Here is a 23625-nt window from a genome sequence, read left to right as displayed (position 1 = left end):
GGTGTGAGGGGACACATTACATGAGTGTGTAGTTCAGCGTTTGCAAGGAGCATAATTTCAAGAGCGACCTTTCCCTTGTGCAGTATTAGTGCTGCACATGGTGGCTCTTTCAGTAACAAACGCCTAGGGGGGGGGGAGGGACAGGTCCCCTTACATTTTAGTTGTGCCAGCGTGGCGGTCGCATGACACGTTGCCGGATACACAGCTGGGGATCAGCTGACGTTACTGAACCCCAATAACAGAGGAGCGACTGTTGACTGTGCACACAGCACTTCCAGGCACCAACTGGCGGTGTTAGAGCCCAGGGACAGCAGGAGGAGCAGATTGGAGGTATTGCCGCACACACAGCTGGGGATCAGCTGACGTTACTGAACCCCAATAACAGAGGAGCGACTGTTGACTGTGCACACAGCACTTCCAGGCACCAACTGGCGGTGTTAGAGCCCAGGGACAGCAGGAGGAGCAGATTGGAGGTATTGCCGCACACACAGCTGGGGATCAGCTGACGTTACTGAACCCCAATAACAGAGGAGCGACTGTTGACTGTGCACACAGCACTTCCAGGCACCAACTGGCGGTGTTAGAGCCCAGGGACAGCAGGAGGAGCAGAGGAACAGAGTGTAGGCCGAAGCCTGATTGGAGCAAGTTGAAAGGGAACCTTTAACCCCCCCCCCCCAAGACGTTTGTAGCTGAAAGAGCCATCTTGTGCAGCACTAAGGATGCAAAAGGAAAAGGTGGTTCTTTTAATTATGCTCCTTGCAAACACCGAAGTAAACACTAAGAATGTGTCCCCTTATACCGTTAAACCGTCCCGGAGGTGCGAATTTCCTTCGTAATGGGACACAGCACAGCTGTCATTCCTATCCCCTTGGTGCCGTGCGCTGCCTCCTCAGCGTTGTTTTAAGCTGTCACGGAGCCTGCGCTGTTCTGTTAGCCCTTGGCCATGCCCAATTAGCGCTGCCTGTCTTCTGACATAATTTGGTGTCAGGCTGTCAGTGCCTGTGCGTCCACGCTGCTCCAGATCCCACCTCGCAGTCTCGTCTAACGTAATCCCACTGCGGGCCTTGGAACCATGGGCATGCACAGTGCATATCCTCGACTCTCACTCCCCTCCTTCCCTCTTCTTCAGACTGTGCGGTGTCACGGCCGTGGCATGCTATTAGGGATCAGCTGACGGCGCACAGTCTAAAGAAGGCGGAGGGAAATGAGCGAGACCCCGAGGGGAAGATATGCACTGCGCATGCCCATGGATCCCAGGCCCGCAGTGTGACTCAATCAGAAGACACTGCGAGGCGGGATCTCGGGCAGCGCGGCCGCACAGGCGCAGCCAGCCTGACACCAAATAATGTCAGAAGACAGGCAGCGCAAATAGGGCATGCCCAAGGGATAACAGAACAGCGCAGGCTCCGTGACAGCTTAAAACAACGCTGAGGAGGCAGCGCATGGCACCAAGGGGGTAGGAATGACGGCTGTGCTGCGTCACATTACGAAGGAAAGTCCCAGCTCCGGGACGGTATAACGGTATCAGTGAACACATTTTATAAGTGTTAAGTTCTGCGTGTGCAAGGAGCTAAAAAAAAAAGAGCTACCTTTTCCTTGTGCAGCATTACTGCTGCACAAGATGGCTCTTTCAGTAACAAACGACGGGGGAGGGGGGGACAGGTTCCCTTACATTTAGGTTGTTGTGCCAGCGTGGCGGTCGCAGGACACATTGCCGGCTACACAGCTGGGGATCAGCTGACGTTACTGAAATCCAATAACACTGGGTCGTATGTTTTTACTGTGCAGCCTGCACTTCTGAGCCGCAACTGGCGTTGTTGGAGCCCAGGAATAGCAGTTCAGGTGGTAGAAAGATGAACACAGCAGGAGACCTGGATGACACCCAATTACTTAATCAGGCAGAGGAGTGGCAAATTCCTGCGAGATCCAGGCCTGGTTCATTTTCAGGAAAGTAAGCCGGTCAACGTTATCGGAGGATAGTCGCATGCGACGGTCTGTTAGTACACCACCTGCGGCACTAAAGACACGTTCCGATAAGACACTAGCCGCAGGGCAAGCCAGCACCTCCAATGCATACTGGCTTAGCTCTGGCCATGTATCCAGCTTAGAGACCCAAAACTTGAACGGGGAAGAGCCGTCAGGGAGTACAGTAAGAGGGCAAGCCATGTAGTCTGTCACCATCTGACGGAACCGTTGCCTCCTGCTGACTGGAGCCGCCGGTGATGGTGTAGACATTTGGGGCGGGCACACAAAAGTGTGCCAGAGTTGTGCCATACTGGGCTTGCCTTGGGCAGAGGCACTGCTTCTGCTCCCTCTTTGGGCAGAGCCTCCCCCACTGCCTCGACGCACTGAGCTGCTTTGTAAAGCACTAGCAGCACTCCTCTCAGTTGGACAGGAGAAGATGATGGAATTCACCAGTGTGTCGTGGTACTCCCGCAATTTACGCTCCCGGGTCAACGCAGGGATGAGGTTTTGGACGTTGTCCCGGTAGCGAGGATCGAGGAGGGTGAACACCCAATAATCAGGCATGTTGAGAATGTGGTCGATGCGGCGGTCGTTTCTCAGGCACTGCAGCATGAAATCCACCATGTGCTGCAGAGTGCCAACTGGCCCAGAAACGCTGTCCCCTGCTTGAGACATGATCTCTGCCCGCTCGTCATCACCCCACCCTCGCTGTACACACTGACCACTGGACAATTGTGTCGCTCCCTCCTCTGGACGGAGCTCTTCCTCCTCCATTGACTCCTCCTCATCCTCCTCACAAATTGGCCCCTGCGTACCCCTTTGTGAGGAACCACGTGGCGCTGACTCTCCAGAAGCTGATGGAAAAGGTGACTCCTCATCCTCCACCTCTTCCACAACATCATCCCTTAACCCTTGCAAAGTTTGCTGAAGCAGGCAGATAAGGGGGACAGTCATGCTGACTAGTGCATCATCTGCACTTGCCATCCGCGTGGAATAATCAAAAGGACGCAAAACCTGGCAGACGTCCTTCATAGTGGCCCACTCTGTGGTTGTGAAGTCTGATCAGCGCTGACTGCGACTTCTTTGCGCCTGATGCAGCTGGTACTCCATAACTGCTTGCTGCTGCTCACACAACCGCTCCAACATATGTAACGTGGAATTCCACCGGGTAGGTAGGTCACATATGATGCGGTGTTCCGGAAGGCGGAATCGGCGCTGCAGAGCAGCAATGCGGGATCTGGCCAAGCTGGAACGCCGCAAGTGAGCACACTCTAGGCGGACCTTGTGCAGCAGGGCATCAAGATCCGGATAGTCCCTCAGAAAACTCTGCACAACCAAATTGAGCACATGTGCCAGACATGGGATGTGAGTGAGGTTGCCAAGGGCCAAAGCTGCCACCAGATTTCGGCCATTGTCACACACTACCATGCCTGGCTGGAGATTCGCTCGCAGTAACCACACATCGCTCTCCTGCTTGATGGCATTTCAGAGCTCCTGCGCTGTGTGGCTTCGATGCCCCAATGAAACTAGTTTCAAGACGGCCTGCTGACGTTTGGCCACGGCTGTGCTCATGTCGGTCATAGGTAAACGTTCACGGGTCCATGTGGAGGTAGACTGTGACGGATCCTGCAGAGAGGAATCTGAGGAACTGGTGTAAGAGGAGGAGTCGATGCGTACAGACTGGATTCCTGCAATCCTTGGAGTGGGCAGGACATGTCCTGCGCCACTCGCACGATCTGTACCTGGCTCAACAACATTAACCCAATGGGCAGTGAGGGAAACATATCGCCCCTGTCCATGCTGACTGGTCCACGCATCGGTGGTGAGGTGGACCTTGCTACTGACGGCGTTCAGTAGCGCATGTTTTATGTTTGCCTCAACATGCCTGTGCAGGGCAGGGACAGCCTGCCTGCTGAAGTAAAAGCGGCTGGGCACCTTGTACTGTGGGACTGCCAATGCCATCAAGTCACGGAAGCTGTCAGTCTCCACCAGCCTGAACGAGAGCATTTCCAGGGACAACAGTTTGGCAATGCCTGCATTCAGAGCCTGTGCTCGGGGGTGGTTGGCCGAGAATGCCCGCCTTTTCTCCCATGCCTGTACTACCGATGGCTGTAGAGTAGACTGGGAGTGTGAGGATGACTGGGAAGGTGGTGCTGTGGGTGGAATTACACTAGGTCTCTGGACAACAGTGGAGGAAGAGGCAACACGAGATGAAGAGGTGGTAGCTGCCGCTGTTGGTTGGCCTACGTCTTCACTGTGTTTCTGTAACTCCACCGCGTGCCTGGTCCGCACATGTTTCCACATATTTGTGGTATTGAGGTTGCTGACATTTTTCCCTCTTTTTACTTTCTGATGACACAGCTTGCATTTGACAAAACAAATGTCATCTGCAACTGTGTCAAAAAAGGACCAGGCACTGCAAGTCTTGGGAGCGCCCTTTTTGGCTTTGGAAAGAGACAGGCTCCTAACGGGTGCCAAAGTGGAGGCTACAGGCTCCGCAGTCTTCCCCCTCCCTCTCCCTCTTTGGCCCGTAAGGGGAAGCTCTTCCTCAGAGCTGCTCCCACCACCTTCCTGTTCCTCACGCCACGATGGGTCAAGGACCTCATCATCTCCACTACCCTCTGCCACCAACTGCTCCTCCTGGGTAGTCTCGGCAGCACAGTACGCATCAGAAAGCGGCACCTGAGTTTCATCATCAGATGCGTACTGCGCTGTGGTCACCGGAGGCACTGGCCCACCTGCCTCTTCAGAGTCAGAGAGAAAAAGCTGTTGGGCATCACTGCACACTGCCTCTTCTTCCATTTCTCCAATGCTGCTTGGCTGGCCCCCTGTTTCCAAGCCAAGAGATTCAGAGAACAGAAGTAGAGACGGCTCCTGTCCTGGGCTCTCTGACTGCCTGGCCAATTTGGCAGGTGGTGAAGAGACAGATGGCTGCTCTCCAGTGCTCTGTGCCTGAGAGGATGTGGCACTAACTGAAGTCGATGCCGAGGCGTTAGCTGCCATCCACCCGACAACGGCTTCAATTTGGTCTTCACGCAGCAGCGGTGCACGGTGCTCTCCGACAAAGCTGCGCATGAAGGACTGTTCCCTGCTGAAACTGAGTGACGACGAGTCACCGGCGCCAGCAGCAGGCACAGAATCACCACGTCCTCTCCCTGCTCTTCTCCCTGCTCCGCGCCCACGCCCACGTGCCTTACTCCCTGCCCTCTTCATCTTGGTTGACAGATAAAGATAAGCAGAAAAGTACTAAGGCCTTAGTGTGCTTATTCCTGAAATGCTCCTCCTAACAGGTGTAAGAAACACTAATGTTGTAAAGTGTGGACTAAACTTTATTATTTTTCAAATGTGGCCTACACAAGTGTTAAGTTGTGTTTGGTGAACTTTACTTTTTTTTTGTGCAGATCGGGCTACAGAGCTAGTTTAAATCACACGGAGACCGTGCAGACAGCCGTAAACGGCGCTGCAAGGCCAAAAAACCCTCCTCTAGGTTATCCTATGTAGTGTTTTTCCACTATTTAGCTGGAGACGGGTGGAAAGACACTAATAGGAATTTTTTTTTTAAAATTTTAAACAGGCTGCACTATTTGAAAAAAAGGAAATTGTTTTTCAAGGTATGAGGCAATAACGCACCCTGAGCTGAATCCAACCGGCTATGGCTGCACACAGACTACAGGGCGAGCTGCGCTCACACAGAGACCGTGCAGACAGCCGTAAACGGCGCTGCAAGGCCCAAAAACCCCCCTCTAGGTTATCCTATGTAGTGTTTTTCCACTATTTAGCTGGAGACGGGTGGAAAAACACTAATAGGGAATTTTGTTTTAAATTTTTAAACAGGCTGCACTATTTGAAAAAAAGGAAAATTTTTCTCAAGGTATGAGCCAGTAACGAACCCTGAGCTGAATCCAACCGGCTATGGCTGCACACAGACTACAGGGCGAGCTGGGCTCACACGGAGACCGTGCAGACAGCCGTAAACGGCGCTGCAAGGCCCAAAAACCCCCCTCTAGGTTATCCTATGTAGTGTTTTTCCACAATTTAGCTGGAGACGGGTGGAAAAACACTAATAGGAAATTTGAGAAAAAATGTGCAGCAGGCTGCACTATGAGCAAAAAAAGGACAACTGTGTGAGGCAGTGTGAACCCCCCCTGAGCTGAATACAACCGGGTATATGGCTGCACACAGACTACAGAGTGAGCTGCACACACACACACACACACAGAGACCTTGCAGAACGCTGTTAAAACAGCGCTGCAAGGCAAGAGCAAGGTGAACAGTGAAGAACACACAGCGTTTTGCTAAATTAGCCTTTGGAAAGGAAAATAAAGCAATTAGCTAGCTCAACTGGCCCTCAGTTAGAACACAGCGTCCTGTCCCTAACTGAAATCACAGCAGAGTGAGCGCAAAATGGCGGCAGCGTTTTTTATAGTGCAGAGTGACATCATTTCAGCAGCCAATCACAGCCTTGCCAGTACTTACATGCCCACCATGCTAAACAGGATGTGCCCACACTTCCAATCATTCCTCATTGGCTGCTGCGTTCAGTTTGAATTCTGGGAACTTCCGATTCCGGTATCCGATACGCGGGAAGTATCGGAATTCGGGATCGGAATTCCAATACCGCAAATATCGGCCGATACCCGATACTTGCGGTATCGGAATGCTCAACACTAATCAGGAGAAATTAGAACACCAAAGATGTTTTGCAATTTCTCCTGAGTACGCCGATACCCCATATGTGGGAGTGAACCACTGTTTGGGCGCACGGCAGAGCTCGGAAGGGAAGTAGTGATGTTTTGGAATGCAGACTTTGATGGACTGGTCTGCGGGCGTCATATTGCGTTTGCAGAGCCCTTGAGGTGCCTAAACAGTAGAAACCCCCCACAAGTGACCCCATTTTGGAAACTAGACCCCCCCCCGCCCCCCCAAAGGAGCTTATCTAGATGTGTGGTGAGCACTTTGAATGCCCAAGTGCTTCACAGACGTTTATAATGCAGAGCCGTGAAAATAAAAAATCATTTTTGTTTCCACAAAAATGATTTTTTTAGCCCCCAATTTTTTATTTCCCCAAGGGTAACAGGAGAAATTGGACCCCAAAAGTTGTTGTCCTGAGTGCGCTGATGTACCATATGTGGGGGTAAATCGCTGTTTGGGCACATGGCAGAGCTCAGAATGGAGGGAGCACTATTTGTCCTTTTGAACGCAAAATTGGCTGGAATCAATGGTAGAGCCATGTCGCGTTTGGGGACCCCCTGATGTACCTAAACAGTGGAAACCCCCCAATTCTAACTCCAACCCTAACCCCAACACACCCCTAATCACAACACTAACCCCAACACACCCCTAATCCTAATCACAACCCTAACCCCCAACACACCCCTAACCCTAATACCAACCATAACTTTAACCACAAACCTAACCCTAATCCCAACGCACCCCTAACCCTAATCCCAACTCTAACCATAACCCTAATCCCAAACCTAACCCTAATCCCAACGCTTAACTAACCCTAACTTTAGCCCAACTGTAACCCTAATGGGAGAATGGAAATTAATACATTTTTTTTGTTTTATTATTTTTCCCTAACTAAGGGGGTGATAAATGGGAAGGGGGGTGTTTATTTACTATTTTCTTTTATTTTGATCACTCTGTTGGGGTCTATCACAGTGACCAAGATGAACCAATAACAAAAATCTTCCTATTGTTGCCGGGTGCAGGCCGGCAAATCTCGGCGGGCGCACTGCGCATGTGCCCACTATTTTCTTCCTGGAAAAAGATGGCTTCGCCCATGGGGGAAAGCAGGAGGGCCGAGGAGCAGCGGGAGGAACCAGGGGGGGGATCAGGGACCGTATTTCTCTCTTCTCTGATGTGCGATCACCTCAGAGTTGAGAGAAAATAAATGGCACATCAGACTTTTTTTTTGCGGTCGCCGTTATACGGTTAATAACGGTGATCGCAAAACCAGGGTAGGTAAAAACCGACCCGAATCATGTTCTCTGGGGTTTCAGCTACCCCCGGCAGCCGAGACCCTGGAGAAAATCCGACTCTAGGAGACGCTATACACTTTTTCCACAGCGCCGTTAATTAATTTTTTCATTTTGGTTTTTTTCTCTGTTTTATTTTTACAGCATTTATTGTGTAAAAAAATTACCTGGTTGCATGACTTTCCTGGTTAGAACAATTACGGCAAAGATTGTATTCTTAGTTATTTTATTTTTTAATTTTAGTTGTGAAAAAAAATCAGATTTTCTGGGACCGTTAACTTCTTTCCATTTTCCGTCCAAGTGGTGTGAAAATTTGCTTTGACCATGGAAAAACGAGTGTATCCTTTGGGGGGTTACGTTATATTATGATCACTTTATTTTGATTTTTTTCTGTGGAGGTGTAGCAACTAAAAAAAAACGCAGGCGTTATAATGTACCACCAAAATTAATGATATTTCTGAAATCTCACGCACACGCTGCTTTTTTTTCCTTGCAGATTTCAAGCAGTTTCAAAACTGCAACATGTAAATTCTTTCAGCATTTTTGCAGCGCTTTTCATCCATTTAAAAGAATAGGGGAACATGCATCAAAAAATGTCAAAAACTCAGCATTTTACTCAGCATTTTTCCTGCCAAAACTCCAGTATTCACTTTTCTAATTTTTCAATGAAATGTTCATCGAATAATCATACTAATACTTTATATTATTTTATAATGTGCATTCTGTCATAAGTGCAGATGTGAAATACTGATTTTTATTTTTTTATATAGATTGAGGACTTATTGTCAACTCTAGATTTTGGAGAAAATGATGCCTCTACATGCAAAAGCGATGATACCCCCAGGTACTACTTTTAGGGCGTTATTATTTTAATGTTTATTCGGTCATAACTGTATCGTGTGTCTTTAGATTTATTTTATAAATTATTTTATAAGAATTACAATCGTCCCTTAAAGGAGTTCTACACTACGTGGACAACCCCTTCTGATGTCTTATGTTTAACCCTTTAAAAAAAAAAAAAAAATGAAATAAATCTTCTACTTTCCTCCTGTGCCTGCGCCGTTCCAGCACTTGCTCTCCCTCGACTCACATGTAATGTTAAGTGTTGCAAGCTGGCTTCACTGTCCTCGTCTGCAGACGTATAAGTGATTAACAGGAAGCGAGCAGCCAGCCGCAACTCTCTATTCCTGCTTATTACTTATATGTCAAAAACTGCAGGCAGTGAAGCTGGTGCAGGGCTTGCCTGACGTAACAACCTCTTGTGAGCCGCTGGAGAGAGTGTGCCGACACCACTGGAACAGCGTGGGAGATGAGAATACGTTTTTTTTTACTTCAACGGGGCCAAATATAGGGAATGATAAGGGATTGTCAGCAAGTTTTTAAATAATTTGCTGATCTCTTGAGGTCTCACCACCAAGTCAAATCAGTGAATCCAAGAACTAGGCTCTGCAGTTCCATCTTGAATGAAGCGGAGATGCCCATACTCAACCTCTGCTCTTTTGATTGTCTGACACTGCTGGACAAAGCAGAGTACTCTTAATGATTGGAACTTGGGTCGAGCACCATTGCTACACTCAAGACAGCGATGCAGAGCTCTGTTGTTGGGTTTCCAGGGGTTCCAGTGTGACATCCAGTAATTCTATGTAAAGGGGATAACTTCATTTTAGGAATAACCCTTTTAAAGGGAACCTGTTGGCTGACACTTTCTGCTTGAGTCGTGGGCAGCATGCATCAGCCCCTGGCTGTGCAACCGTAGCCATGTATATTTTCATCTGAAAAGCTGTGGCGTTTCAAAGAAAAAAATACTTTTAATCACCGGGGACCGAGCCGCACTATTGACTAGTCATAAACAGGAGTCCCTGGCGGCTTCTCCCTACCTGCTGACAGTATCTGGCAATCCTCTGCTTGCGTATGCATATAGGCAGTGGCTTGCCAGCCATTGTCAGCAGCCAGGGAGAAGCTGCTGCGGGACCGCCTGTACTACTAGTTAATAGCGCTGCTCGGTCCCTAGCAGTGATTAAAAGTATGTTTTCTCTGAGACGCCACAGCACTTCAGAGTAAAACACATATGCCTGTGATCGCACATCCAGTGGTTGCTACTTGCCCACGGTTTAGGCAGCATGTATCAGCTCACAGGTTCCATTTAAGCTTTAGTATCCTCGGCTTACAATATTTTCAGCATACTTTGGTGATTCCTGGGCCATTGTATCTTGAAACAACATACAACTGCCCTGTGGCACTGCTGATTGTGCAGTTGGTTGTAGGACCCAACCACTGACCATTAACTAGTCTAATGGTGCGTTGTCACAAGTCAGTGCAGTAGTACATGCTCTGTGCTTCTTTCTGTATCTATGTCAGAGCGGACTCTGTCTGGCTTTGAGAGGATTTGCTATATCTATAAATCTCTGTCCCTGCATATCAACTTATTTTTCATTTCTATATTTTTTTCGGTTCACTTTTGAGACAAATATTAGTTTTCCATAAAGTTGTCATTGGAAGTCACAAAGCTTTCAACTTAACTTTGGTAATTCCAGACTGAATTAATACTGTAATCTTATATTGTAAATGTACTTTACATTATACGTTTAGCCTGATGGTTACTTATTGCACAAATACATTGTGATTCGGCAAAATTAAAAGGCCTTTTTTCGTGCATATATTGGATCGGGTGAGCTGTATCTACAAACTATATTCTTCTAAGTAATGACTCTTAGAAGAGGAGCAAAATAAAAGTACACAAATGAAAAATCACCTTTTCATTAAGGGGTTAAAATATATAATTACTTTATCATTAATTTTAATATATTATTTAAGTCCGTCTCTTACCGAGAGCATCATACAGAGTGTGCATCTATGTGGAATATACATGCTCTGCTGTTGCCCTAACTTATTATGAGCATTGATCCTTAAATCAATGTGGAATAGATCTATGGTACAGTGGCTGACAATAACAAAATAAGTTCCTTTTTTTTAGCATTTGATATATATTTCATTTGTTTCAGTAAACTGGATTCTTCATACGTTGTTGAAGTGTTGGCAACCCCACCTCGTAGTGTGTATGGAATTGACCATGTAGAATTTAACAAGAAAATTGCAGAGTACAAGAAAAGAATGAAAGAGAAGCAAGTAGAAACGGTCACTACTGAATTCTCACAGCAGCAACAGGAACAGCTGGCTGAGATTAAGAAGCAAAAACTGCTAAAGAAAAAAATGAAAAGGCAAAGGTTTGCAGAACATAGTCGCATGGACCCACAAACCTATTTATTGGCGTTAGACCATGACTTGTACTCTGACAATCAAGAGGAATATGATGCAGAACTGGAGGAGGAAGAAGATGATGGTGGGAGCAAGAATAATTAAGCATGTTATTTCTATGTATGTATGTGTGTGTGTATATATGTGTATATATGTGTATATATATATATATATATATATATATATAATGTCTTTATTATGTCCATTTTTCTGATGTACAGTAATAAAGCACTTGTTAATTATTGTAGAATTTGAGATCAGTCTTGCTGAAAGCCAACTTCAAAAATGAAAGTGCATACCGGTAATTCTTTCCCCAAGACAAGTTTTTGAAGATCTGGGTATGCAGGAGGTTCATATACAGCTCTGGCAAAAAATTAAGAGATCACTGCAAAATTTTCAGTTTGTCTGATTTTTCTCTTTATGCCGGTATCACACTTGCAAGAAACTTCTCGCATCTCAATACCCGGCACTGCCGCCGGCATTCGGACTGGAGCGTGCGGCTGCATAGAAATGCATGCAGCCACACACTCCGGACCCGAGTGCCGGCAGCAGTGCCGAGTATTGAGATGCGAGACTCGTGTGAGTTTCTCGCAAGTGTGACCCCGGCCTTACAGGTATATTTTTGAGTAAAATGTAAATTGATCTTTTATTCTATAAACTACTGACAACATGTTTTCGAATTTCCAAGCACTAAATTTTGTATTTATTTTCAGAAAATGAGAAATGGTCAAAGTAGCAAAATATGCAGTGCTTGCAGACCTCAAATAATGCTAAGAAAACAAGTTCATAATCATTTAGAAACAACAATACTAATGTTTTAACTCTGGAAGAGTTCAGAAATCAGTATTTTGTGGAATAGCCATGATTTTTAGTCACAGCTTTCTCCAGTCACCTTCCATGACAGCGGTACAGGAGGATCTAATGAGGGACAGGAAACACAAAAGAGGTTAAATATCCTCCCCTTCCTTCAGCCTCCAGTGTTTTTCCTGTCCCCTATGGGGCATGAAGAGGTCCTGCTGTGGTGCTGCCATGGCCGGCGATCGGAGCACCCAGTTCAACTCATGATTAGCCGGGCAGCTGGGGTCGGGTGCGATGCTCTCCTCCCTTCATAGCTGTTCCCATCTTCATCTTTGCTCATGGACTCGGGACCCTCATTCCCGCTCCTCCCGCACCCCCTTTGGGGGTAAAGAGGGGCAGTGACGTGCGGCTGGGGTCCCCTCGCAGCTCCCTGTCTTCCTCTCCTTCTTGGCGCCGGATTCAGAGTATGCGTGCACCGGAGGTGACGCGCCAAAACTTCCGGTTCACTTCCTGTGCGTCCCACCGTGGAACGCACGCGCGCCCAGCCCCGCTGCTGGTACAATGGAGCCGGCTGCCATGTGGGGTGTTCCCACCTGGGTTCCCCCCTCCCTCCCCACACCTGCAGACCTGGGAAAGGAGGAGAACGCTATTCCGGATGCCTGTGACCTCGGTTATTTAACCCTGGTCAGGGTTCACCTCCAGGTAAGGCCCACTGTCTGTGTGTGACTGTGACGGATTGACAGACCATGGATGGTGACAGACCCGTCTCTGCATCTGCCGAGCCCTACCGTGAGTAGCGGACGAAGGTCCTTTACTGCTAAGTGGCAATTAGACTTAGTCCCCTTCTCTCTTTTTAAGGGTATGTGCACACGTTCAGGATTGCATCAGGATTTGGTCAGGATTTTTCATCAGTATTTGTAGCCAAAACCAGGAGTGGAACAATTAGAGGAAAAGTATAATAGAAACATATGCACCACTTCTGCATTTATCACCCACTCCTGGTTTTGGCTACAAATACTGATGAAAAATCCTGACCAAATCCTGATGCAATCCTGAACGTGTGCACATACCCTTAGGGAGACAAGGCTCCTGCCCCTAAGAAGGACAAAACTTCCAGGAAAGCGGAAGACCGCAAGTGTGGTGTGTTTGCATCAAAGCTTCCTTCCTCATACAAAAAGAAGCTTTGCCAATCCTGCACTGATGAGATGTTGCGTGTTGTGAATTCTGTGGTCAAGCTCCCTCCTGTGGTCATGAGTGGTACTTCAGCTGGTTCTGTCTATGAGCTTCCTCTGGTGGATGTGAGTGGGGCTGCGGCTTCTGAGTTTCCTTCCTCAGGTGACGAGGTTAAGTCGTTAGGTGCTGCTCTATTTAACTCCACCTAGTTCTTTGTTCCTGGCCTCCAGTCAATGTTCCAGTATTGGTCTTGCTCTCTCCTGGATCGTTCTTGTGGCCTGTCTGCCCTGCATAAGCTAAGTTTTGCTTGTGTTACTGTTGTTTGCTATATTTTCTGTCCAGCTTGCTATATTGGTTTTTCTTGCTTGCTGGAAGCTCTGAGACGCAGAGGGAGCACCTCCGTACCGTTAGTCGGTGCGGAGGGTCTTTTTGCCCCCTCTGCGTGGTTGTTTGTAGGTTTTTGTGCTGACCGCAAAGCTATCTTTCCTATCCTCGGTCTATTCAGTAAGTCGGGCCTCACTTTGCTAAAATCTGTTTCATCTCTGTGTTTGTATTTTCATCTTTACTCACAGTCATTATATGTGGGGGGCTGCCTTTTCCTTTGGGGAATTTCTCTGAGGCAAGGTAGGCTTATTTTTCTATCTTCAGGGCTAGCTAGTTTCTCAGGCTGTGCCCGAGGCGCCTAGGTCTGGTCAGGAGCGCTCCACGGCTACCTTTAGTGTGGTATGATAGGATTAGGGATTGCGGTCAGCAGAGTTCCCACGTCTCAGAGCTCCTCCTATGTTAGTAACTATCAGGTCACTTTGTGTGCTCTTAATCACTAGGTCCATTGTGGTTCTGAATCACCTGTTCATAACAGTTGCGCACCGAGCAACCATCTCTGTTCTAAAGCATTAAATTCCTTATTAAACAGGAGGTCCAGTCCTCAGTATCGGCCCTTTCCCATGCCCTATTACCGCAGCCGCCTCCTCCAAAAAATAGGAAATTATCAACGGTAGAGTCTGACTCGGACTCAGGTGAATTACGTTCTTCTGACTCAAACGAAATGTGGGAGAATGAGGGCTCCACTTCTACCCCCAAAGAGGATAATGAAAAATAATATTTTCCTCTGAAGACATACGAGAGTTAATTAGTATGGTCAGGGGGACAATGGGTGTTGAGGAAGAAGAGGTGAAGCAGTCAGTGCAGGACGAAATGTTTGGGGGCCTTAAACCTAGAAAACTAAAGGGATTTACGGTGCATGAAAATGTACAGAGTCTCATTCTGCACGAATGGGAGTCCCCTGAGAAGGGGCTTAGTGTTCCGTCTGAATTAAAAAAACGCTTCCCTTTAGATGGAGACACCTCTCTGTGGGATACCCCGAGGGTAGACGTACAGGTGTCTAGAGTGACGAAAAAGATAGCCCTCCCATTTGAGGACTCATCCCAACTCAGGGACCCCATGGATCGTAAAATGGAAAGTCTGCTAAGGAGATCTTGGGATACCGCCACAAACCTCCTTAAATCAAACATAGCATCTACCTGTGTTGCTAGGTCTTTGTTTCGCAGGCTCTGCACTCTAGAAGATCACCATACCCAGGGAACATCTAGGGAGGTGATTTCTTGATTCCCTTCCCCTTCTCCAGAAGGCCACGGGTTTCCCTGTCGACGCCTCGGCAGAATCTATTAGTGGCATCCAAATCTGCAGTCCTTTCCAACTCAGCCAGGAGAGCTCTATGGCTGAAATCCTGGAGTGGCAACATCACTTCCAAAGCGAAACTTTGTGCCATTCCGTTTCAGGGTCGCTGTTTGTTCGGACAGGCCTTGGATGACATATTAGACAAGGCCACAGACAAAAAGAAAGCGCTTCCTGAACAGAGGAATCCGAAAAAGTGTTTTTTTCGTCCCTCAAAAGATCAGACTTCTCAAAGAGAATTCAAGGGGAAAGGGCCGCTAGAGCTATCCAAAAGGGGGAAAGGGCAGAAAAATCCTCGTCCCCCAAACCCAGCAGACTCCTGTTAACAGTGACTACTCCCAGGGCGTCGGGGGTCGGCTCTCGAGCTTTATCAGCCAATGGAGGTCCATCTCCTCAAACCAGTGGGTACTCAGTACCATTCAGGACGGGTTAAAACTAGAGTTCGAGAGTCCTCCCCCTTGCTAAGGGTGACCCCATTACAAAATCTCTGTCCTTGGGATGCATTTTTTTCTGGCCTTCAGGAATTACTCCAAGCAGGAGTGATTTCCCCAGTACCTCAACAGGAGATAGGTACTATTCTCGCTTATTTCTAATCAAAAAGCCTTCAGGGAAGCACAGAATAATTATCAACCTGAAACCCGTAAATCGGGTAATTACATACAGAAGATTCAAGATGGAATCAATCATGTCTGCGATTCTCCTGAAAGGTCAGGACTGGGTGATGGCTACAGTGGATTTGAGGGACGCTTATCACGTCCCCATGCATCAAAAATTCAGAAAGTTCCTAAGGTTTGCAATTTCGCAGAACCAGCTGATCACACATTATCAGTTCAACGCCCTCCCGTTCCGAGTCTCGTCGGCACCTCGAGTGTTCACAAAGATCATGACGAAGGCAGTAATTTTCATACGACTTCAGGGGATTTGCATTATACCATATTTAGACAACCTGCTCATTGTCGCTCCATCAATCTCCCGTCTAAACATGGACGTGGCAAGGACTCTATAAATCCTGGAATCCTTGGGGTGGATCCCGAACCGAGAGAAATTGGATCTGCTTCCTTCCACAAAGAAGAAATTCCTAGGGGTCCTACTGAACTTAGAATTAAGGAAATCCTTCCTACCCAGAGAGCGTCAGCTCGATCTGGTACAGAAGGTAGCGAAATTCAGAACCCTGAAAGCTCCCACTCTGCAACACTGCATGTCCATTCTGGGGTCCCTAACATCTTGTATCCAGATAGTATCATGGGCCCAATCCTGCACAAGAGTTCTTCAGACACATGTTTTGTCATCTTGGGACAGACAGCAGAACTCCCTATCAAAGAAAGTTCTCCTCCCCAACCATGTCAGAATATCCCTGGCATGGTGGATGTGTCACCGGAACCTCCAACAGAGGGTCAACTGGGACCAGGTCCCACTAAAAATACTCACATCCGATGCCAGTCGGAGGGGATGAGGAGCCATAGTAGAGAAAACTCACTTCCAGGGCATATGGTCTCCAGACACCAGAGCCAGCTCATCAAACTTCAGAGAACTGAAGGCGGTGGAAGAGGCCTTAAAGGCCGCATCGGCTCTCGTCCAAGGTTACCATGTCAGAATATACTGCGACAACATGACCACTGTAGCGTACCTTCGTCATCAGGGGGGCACGAAGTTTGAAAAATTAAAATCTCTGGCTTCAAGAATTTTTTCCTGGGCTGAAAGACACCTCCTGTCTATCACAGCGGTCCATCTAAAGGGGTCTGCCAATACCCAAGCAGACTTTCTCAGCAGAAGGGATGTACAACCGGGGGAATGGTGCCCAGATCAGGAAGTCTTCCTCTCCCTAGTATCTCGATGGGGGATCCCGGATGTAGACTTATTTGCCAGCAGCTAGAATACCAAACTACAAACATATTTTTTCCTAAACATGACAGACAGAGCATCGGGCATGGATGCTTTCTCACACCCCTGGGAGTTCAACCTCGCCTATGCTTTCCCTCCAATCCCGATTCTGTCAAAAACGCTACAGAAAATCCGATCCGAATGGGTCACTAAAAATTCTGATCACCCTCTTGTGGCCGGGAAGGAGTTGGTACAGTGCACTGTTGGACATGGCCCAGGAGGGTCCAATACGATTACCTCAGAAGAGCGACCTTCTTCACCAGGGTCCCTTATTACATCCGAACCTACACAGGTTGAACCTCGCAGCATGGCTACTGAAGCCGAGATACTAAGAGCAAGAGGCCTTTCCTATGAAGTAATTCAGACTCTTCAGAGAAGTAGGAAACCGGTAACTAACGCCATTTATGGCAAAGTCTGGAAGAAATTCTCATCTTGGTGTTCTCCGAACACTCCAGACCCACTCCATCCGAATATTGCCCAGATCTTAAACTTCCTCCAGAGGGGTCTAGATTTAGGGCTTAATCCTAATACCTTAAAGGTTCAGGTCTCAGCTCTTAGTTCATTTTTTGACCAGAACTTAGCCAACCATCGTTGGATACAACACTTCATTACCTCAGCCAGTAGAATCTGTCCCAGAGTTCATAACCGTATTCCCCCTTGGGACTTAAATCTGGTGCTTAATAGCATAACACAAGATCCATTGAAACCTTTATCGGAAACTTCTTTAAAGGTTCTTACTCTCAAAACTGTCTTTTTAGTGGCCACTACCTCCGCCAGACGGATAGGAAAACTACAGGCCATATCCATGCAAGAGCCTTATTTAAAGATAACATCAGATAGTATAGTCCTCCGGCTAGACCCTACATTCTTACCTAAGGTAACATCTGATTTTCATAGAGGTCAGGACATAGTGCTGCCCTCATTCTGCCCAGATCCTTCCAACAGGAAGAAAGAGTCCTTCCACACCCTGGACGTCCGAAGGGTGGTTCTTTATTACCTTCAAAAGACTGAGAGTTGGAGGATTGATCGAAACTTATTTATTCAACACTCAGGAAGGAACAGAGGCAGAAAGGCGGCACAATCGCCAATTGGATCAAGCAAGCCATATCTCTCGCATACTCATCTCAGAACCTATCCTCCTTCATCACTGAAGGCCCACTCTACACGGTCATTGTCAACATCATGGGCAGAGAGAGGTGACGCATCTACGGAGCAGATATGCAGAGCCGCCACCTGGTCTTCGGTTCACACGTTCACCAGGCACTACAGACTAGACTTTAACAGGGATTTAAAGTTTGGCAGAAGAGTTCTGCAGGCTGTTGTCCGCCCTAAGAAATTAATTTGTTGGTACTACTCCTGTACCGCTGTCGTGGAAGGTGACTGGAGAAAATAAAATTAGTCTTACCGGTAATTCGGTTTCTAGGAACCTTCCACGACAGCACAAATTTCCCTCCCCATTAACGATACTTATTGAATGGTTCCTGCACCTAAGTGGTAATTATACATGCTACTATGTCCAGAAAAAAACACTGGAGGCTGGAGGAAGGGGAGGGTATTTAACCTCTTTTGTGTTTCCTGTCCCCCATTAGGGCGGGGAGACATCCTCCTGTACCGCTGTCGTGGAAGGTTCCTAGAAACCGAATTACCAGTAAGACTAATTATATTTTCATGCGTCTTGGCATGCTTTCCACCAGTCTTTCACACTGCTTCGGGTGACCTAATACCACTCCTGGTACAGAAATTTAAGAAGTTCTTCTTTATTTGATGGCTTTTGACTATCCATCTTCCTCTTGTTTACTTTCCAGAGGTTTTCATTGGGCTTCAGGTCTGGAGATTGGGTTGGCCATGACAAGGATTTGATGTGGTGGTCCTTCATCCACACCTTATTGACCTAGCTGTGTGGCATGGCGCATTGTCCTTCTGGAAAAACCAGTCCTCAGAGTTAGGAAGCATTACCTGAGCAGAAGGAATCAACTGTTTTACCAGGATAATCTTGTATGCGGCTTGATCATATGTCCTTTGCAAAGATTAACCTGCCCAATTCCAGCCTTGCTGAAGCATCCCCAGATCATCACCGATCCTCCACCAAATTTCACAGACACCGTGGCTTTTGTACGCCTCTCCAGGTCTCCGTCTAACCATTAGATGACCAGGTGTTGGGCTAAGCTGAAAATTAGACTCGTCAGAGAAGATTACCTTATTCCAGTCCTCTATGGTCCAATCCTTATGGTCTTTGGCAAACTTCAGCCTGGCTCTCCTTTGCTTCTCGTTGATGAAAGGCTTTTTTCTAGCTTTACATGACTTGAGCCCTGCCTCTAGGAGCCTGTTATGAACTGTTCTTGCCGTGCACTTCACCCCAGCTGCCATTTGCCATTCCTTTTGTAGGTCACTTGATGTCATCCTGCGGTTGCTGAGTGACATTCGAATAAGATGAGTTATTCCGGTCAGTGGAGAGTCGTTTTCCCCCTCTGCCGGTCTGTAGCTTTGTTGTCCCCAATGTACGCTGCTTGACCATGTTGTAATGGACTGCCATCTTAGAAATTTTAAGGTTGAAGGCAACATGAAGATCAATGTATCCCTCTGCTAGTAAAGCCAGAATTAAGCCCTTCTTTTCCTCACTCAAGACTTTTCAACTCCTTTGGCATGGTTAAAAGTTATTTTTTCTTTCCTTTTACTTTTGGGATATTACTAGCACTTGTTTTGCCATCCAGCTTGTCCTATTGCAAGAGGATTGTGAACTCAACAGCAGGGTTTTTTATACTTTACTTCGTTAAATAAGATTTGGTTCAGGTGATCACCTAATCAGAAGCACATTAAGTAGAATGAGGTGTACTCTGGTTGGAATTCAACTGACACTGGAATGGAATGGCTGTCAGACATGTAGAAAAGCTGATTTTTATGAAACTGTGCAGTGGTGTCTTAATTTTTGCCAGAGCTGTAGATATTCATACTGTAGGAATATGTGTGTGCCTTACCACCAGAACCACATTTGTCCATACCAAGCTGAACATAGAATTCTGTTCTAGTTTCTGAATTGTTTCAGAGGATATTTAGTTTTCGATAGACCTCTAATGTGGCCCATGAACACATTGAAAATTGTAATTAGTCTTAAAAAGTTTATCCAAATAATGACCTTTATGACCTATTAACAGTATAACTGATAAATGTCTGATCACTAGTGTTCCCTAGAACCGTTATTCTTGAGTCCGTGTTAACCACTATTCAGAGCATCAGGGTTACACACGCATGTGCCACCCCATTTGTTATGTGGCTAGCTGAGATAACAAAGTGTCATCAGTCCCATAAATAATGTGCAACCATACTATTCCATTTTCCATTTATTTGCGACTGCAGCTAGGAAAAAAGCAGGCTTGGATCCTGTCTTTAAAGGGAGCCTGCCAGTAGGATCGCCCCTCCTAAGCCATCTATATGGGCATGTAGGTCAGAGGAAGCTGAATAAAACTTTACCTTGATTTTTGCAATCCGATGTCTTATTCCAGAGAAATCAACGTGTTTCTTATATGTAAATGAGCTGTTTCAGGCAATGGGGTGGATGAAAGATAACTCTGCCTCTAGAGATTATTTTACTTGAAGGGGAGTTACCACTGTGAGACAAGAAACTGCAAGAAGATACATTTCATTTTTCCTGTTCTGTGTTAAACACATTTGCTGTCCTCTGAGCTCTGCTGTATTGTAACAATATTGCAGCCCTGTGTGCCTGTGAACTGGAAGCTGAGAGGAAGCTGCAGATGTGTCAGGTATAATCACACACAGCTCTGCAGTGAGATCAGGAGAGCACTTGTACACTTGTAACTCACCTTCATGTAAAATAATCTCTGGAGGCAGAGTTATCTTCCAGGCAACATCCTCCCCAGAACCTGGAAGAGGTCATTTATATAAAGTGATAAAAGATGATTTATCTCCCGCGCCTCCCCCTTACTCTGGAACTCTCTACCCCAACATATCAGATTCTCGCCTGCCGTGGAAACCTTCAAAAAGAACCTGAAGACCTACCTCTTCCGACAAGCCTACAACCTGCAGTAACCAACGATAGACCAAACCACTACACAACCAGCTCTACCCTCACCTATTGTATCCTCGCCCATCCCCTGTAGATTGTCAGCCCTCACGGGCAGGGTCCGCTCTCCTCATGTACCAGTCGTGACTTGTATTGATTAAGATTAGTGTACTTGTTTTTTATTATGTATACCCCTTCACACATGTAAAGCGCCATGGAATAAATGGCGCTATAATAATAAATAATAATAATAATTTATCAACAACACATCTGATATGAGACACACAGGTAGGACTTTTCAGCATTCTATAACATGTATTCCCATATTAATTGTTTAGATAGGTCAAATGTGGTGACAGATTCCCTTTGAGTGTACAGTAGGTGTCCCAGAGATCAGACATGTATTACCTCAGTTGCAGATAGGTGGTACATATATTAGGAAAAGCCCTTTAATTGACACTTTCATAAATTTCCAGTAGTATTCTCCAGAATAAAAGATGAGAGTCTGTTCTAATCATATAAATGGCACCGACCTTGTGTTTTTTTTTTAAATATTTGATTGTAGCGAATCTGCAGTAATGTCAATTTATACACCCTTGCTAAAGCTGGCGAATCGTGTGGGTATATTGGATGTAAGCAATACAAAAGCACCTCGTCTTTAGCAATGCAAGACAGAACTTATTAAAAATAGTCTAGTATAACAAAAACAACCACAATATGTGTGGTTGACTATATGACATACTGTAAAAAGGTGCAAGCAGCAGCTTAGGACTGCAGGAAAGAGAATTTACAATAAGAAATTACACTTTCCTTCTCCTTCAGTAGCAGTGTGAATGGCATTTAGCAAGTAACCATCTATCGTGGACCATTTTTGTCATAGGCAAACAGAGAACAGCCCCACTATCGAAAGTGATGTCTATTTGGGGGGTAGGGCTTATCTCTGCTTACTATGTAGGGTGTTGTGTAATAAAGCAAATTACAAAAGTGATTAAGATGTAAGGACAGATTTAGAAAATTTTATTTTACATGCCGGATCACCCCTTTAACATGTTGTCCTGTAAATTCTGCAATCATAGGTTCAGAACTCTGAATTGAGTTGATATATACCCTTAAAGGGAATCAGCATGTTTTTGCTATTTGATCTGAAGACCGTATGCTGAAGGGGTTAACACACAGAATTCAGCATGCCTTGAGCTTTTGTTTAGAAGCAATGATTGTTATAGCACCAGGAGCCTATCAATGCTGGACACAAAAGGGACACAGCAGAGGGTGCCTGGTAGTCCAACCCCACCCCCTCCTTTGATAACCAGCTCAGAGTCTACAGCTATGTACATGGAAAGCCTAATTTGGGTGGGGTTAACTTTCTCAGCTCTGCTTCATTGCTAAATCTAAAAACTTTGTGGCAGAACTGCTGCACCCAGTAACCTAAGTGATATATCGTTGGATTCAGGCTCTCTTTGTCTTCATCATGCTGCTCTCAGATGTGGCAGCAAAAACCTGCTGACAGTTTCCCTTTTCGTTTCATCCTCCTAAATTCTTGGAGAATTCTTTAACCGCATCATACACAAAACCTTCATCCATAACTTACCTCTTTATTGGAGAGAGGTTAGACGTCCACAGGAAAGTTATTTAATCTGCAATTTATACAATATTTGCTGCCACTTGGCAGTCAGAACCTTGATATGCATTCGGATGACTAGTTTGGCTGTACACAAGGCAATGTCTAAAAATATATTTTTTTTAACAGAAAAAGTTTAGTAAATAAATCATTAGTGTTTAGTTCGATATAGGCTTCTATGGTCAGCCATTGCTCGTGGTTAGACCTTTAGGCCGGCGTCACACTCAGCATAGGTAAATACGGTGCGTATTTTACAGCCGTAATACGCAGAAAAAATCCCAAAATGTTGATCCATATGTAATCCGTAGGCAAGGTGTGGTCGCGTATTTTGCGCATGTCATGTTGCGTATGTAATCCGTATGACATCCGTAATGCGTTTTTTCACACAACCTGCAAAAATGAACATTAAACGGTTTTGGAGGCTGTATTTAATTTAAATAAGCCTCATCAGTAGCGTAGCTACTGGGGGGGCAGAGGGGGCCATCACCCCGGGTCCTGTCACATGAAGGGGCCCACTGGAAGCCGGCACTGCCACTTCCGTGATGAGGCACAATACAGCACAGGAGGAGAGCAGTATAATGCCTGCTCCCCTGCCTGACGGAGATTCTGCACGCTGGCAGCACAGTGGCCTGTTGCAGAATCTCCCTCCTGCACTGTATTGTGCTGACCGACCTCAGGACCTCCTCCCAGGCTGCAGGTTTCTTCCCTCCCTGTGCACGCTGGGATTGGCTCAGGGCAGCACGCTGGGTCCTAGTGGCCACCTGCATTTCACTTAGATACTTCCTGGTCCTGCTGCAAACGTCATTGGTAAGTGGGGATAAGATGCATTAAATTGGTAGGCATGTCATGGTCCCTGGGGGGTAAATGTGAGAGGATGGGGGTGTTGTGGGGGCTTAGGTGGGGGAGGGGGATAACTGGGGCATGAATGTGAGAAGATAAGGGTATTGTGAGGGCTGAGGTGGGTGAGGGGGCGACAGGCACTGGGGGGAGGGCTGATTATTAGATGGTTACCAGATTATATGCACTCCATCACATGTAATAGTCGTTCTCTGGGATGGGGAGGTAGGGGGCTTATTATACTAACCAGCTGGGTAAAGGTACCGTCACATTTAGCGACGCTGCAGCGATATAGACAACGATGCCGATCGCTGCAGCGTCGCTGTTTCAGCGCTGTACAGACAGCTCTCCAGCGACCAACGATGCCGAAGTCCCCGGGTAACCAGGGTAAACATCGGGTTACTAAGCGCAGGGCCGCGCTTAGT

General features: G+C 46.6%; 1 protein-coding gene across 1 annotated transcript in view; it reads left to right on the top strand.

The window, feature by feature from the left end:
• The window catches only part of RBFA (ribosome binding factor A), a 49315-nt gene extending 37727 nt beyond the window's left edge, over nucleotides 1–11588 (top strand). Inside the window, exons 6-7 of the mRNA XM_069730911.1 lie at nucleotides 8717–8790; nucleotides 10949–11588. Coding sequence (XP_069587012.1) covers nucleotides 8717–8790; nucleotides 10949–11306 — 432 coding nt within the window. The 3' untranslated portion in view covers nucleotides 11307–11588. The remainder of the gene's footprint in view (nucleotides 1–8716; nucleotides 8791–10948) is intronic.
• Nucleotides 11589–23625: the final 12037 nt, after the last annotated feature.

Source organism: Ranitomeya imitator, chromosome 6 (genome assembly GCF_032444005.1).
Source record: "Ranitomeya imitator isolate aRanImi1 chromosome 6, aRanImi1.pri, whole genome shotgun sequence".
NCBI lineage: Eukaryota > Metazoa > Chordata > Amphibia > Anura > Dendrobatidae > Ranitomeya > Ranitomeya imitator.
This window is presented reverse-complemented; position numbering and strand designations above follow the sequence as displayed.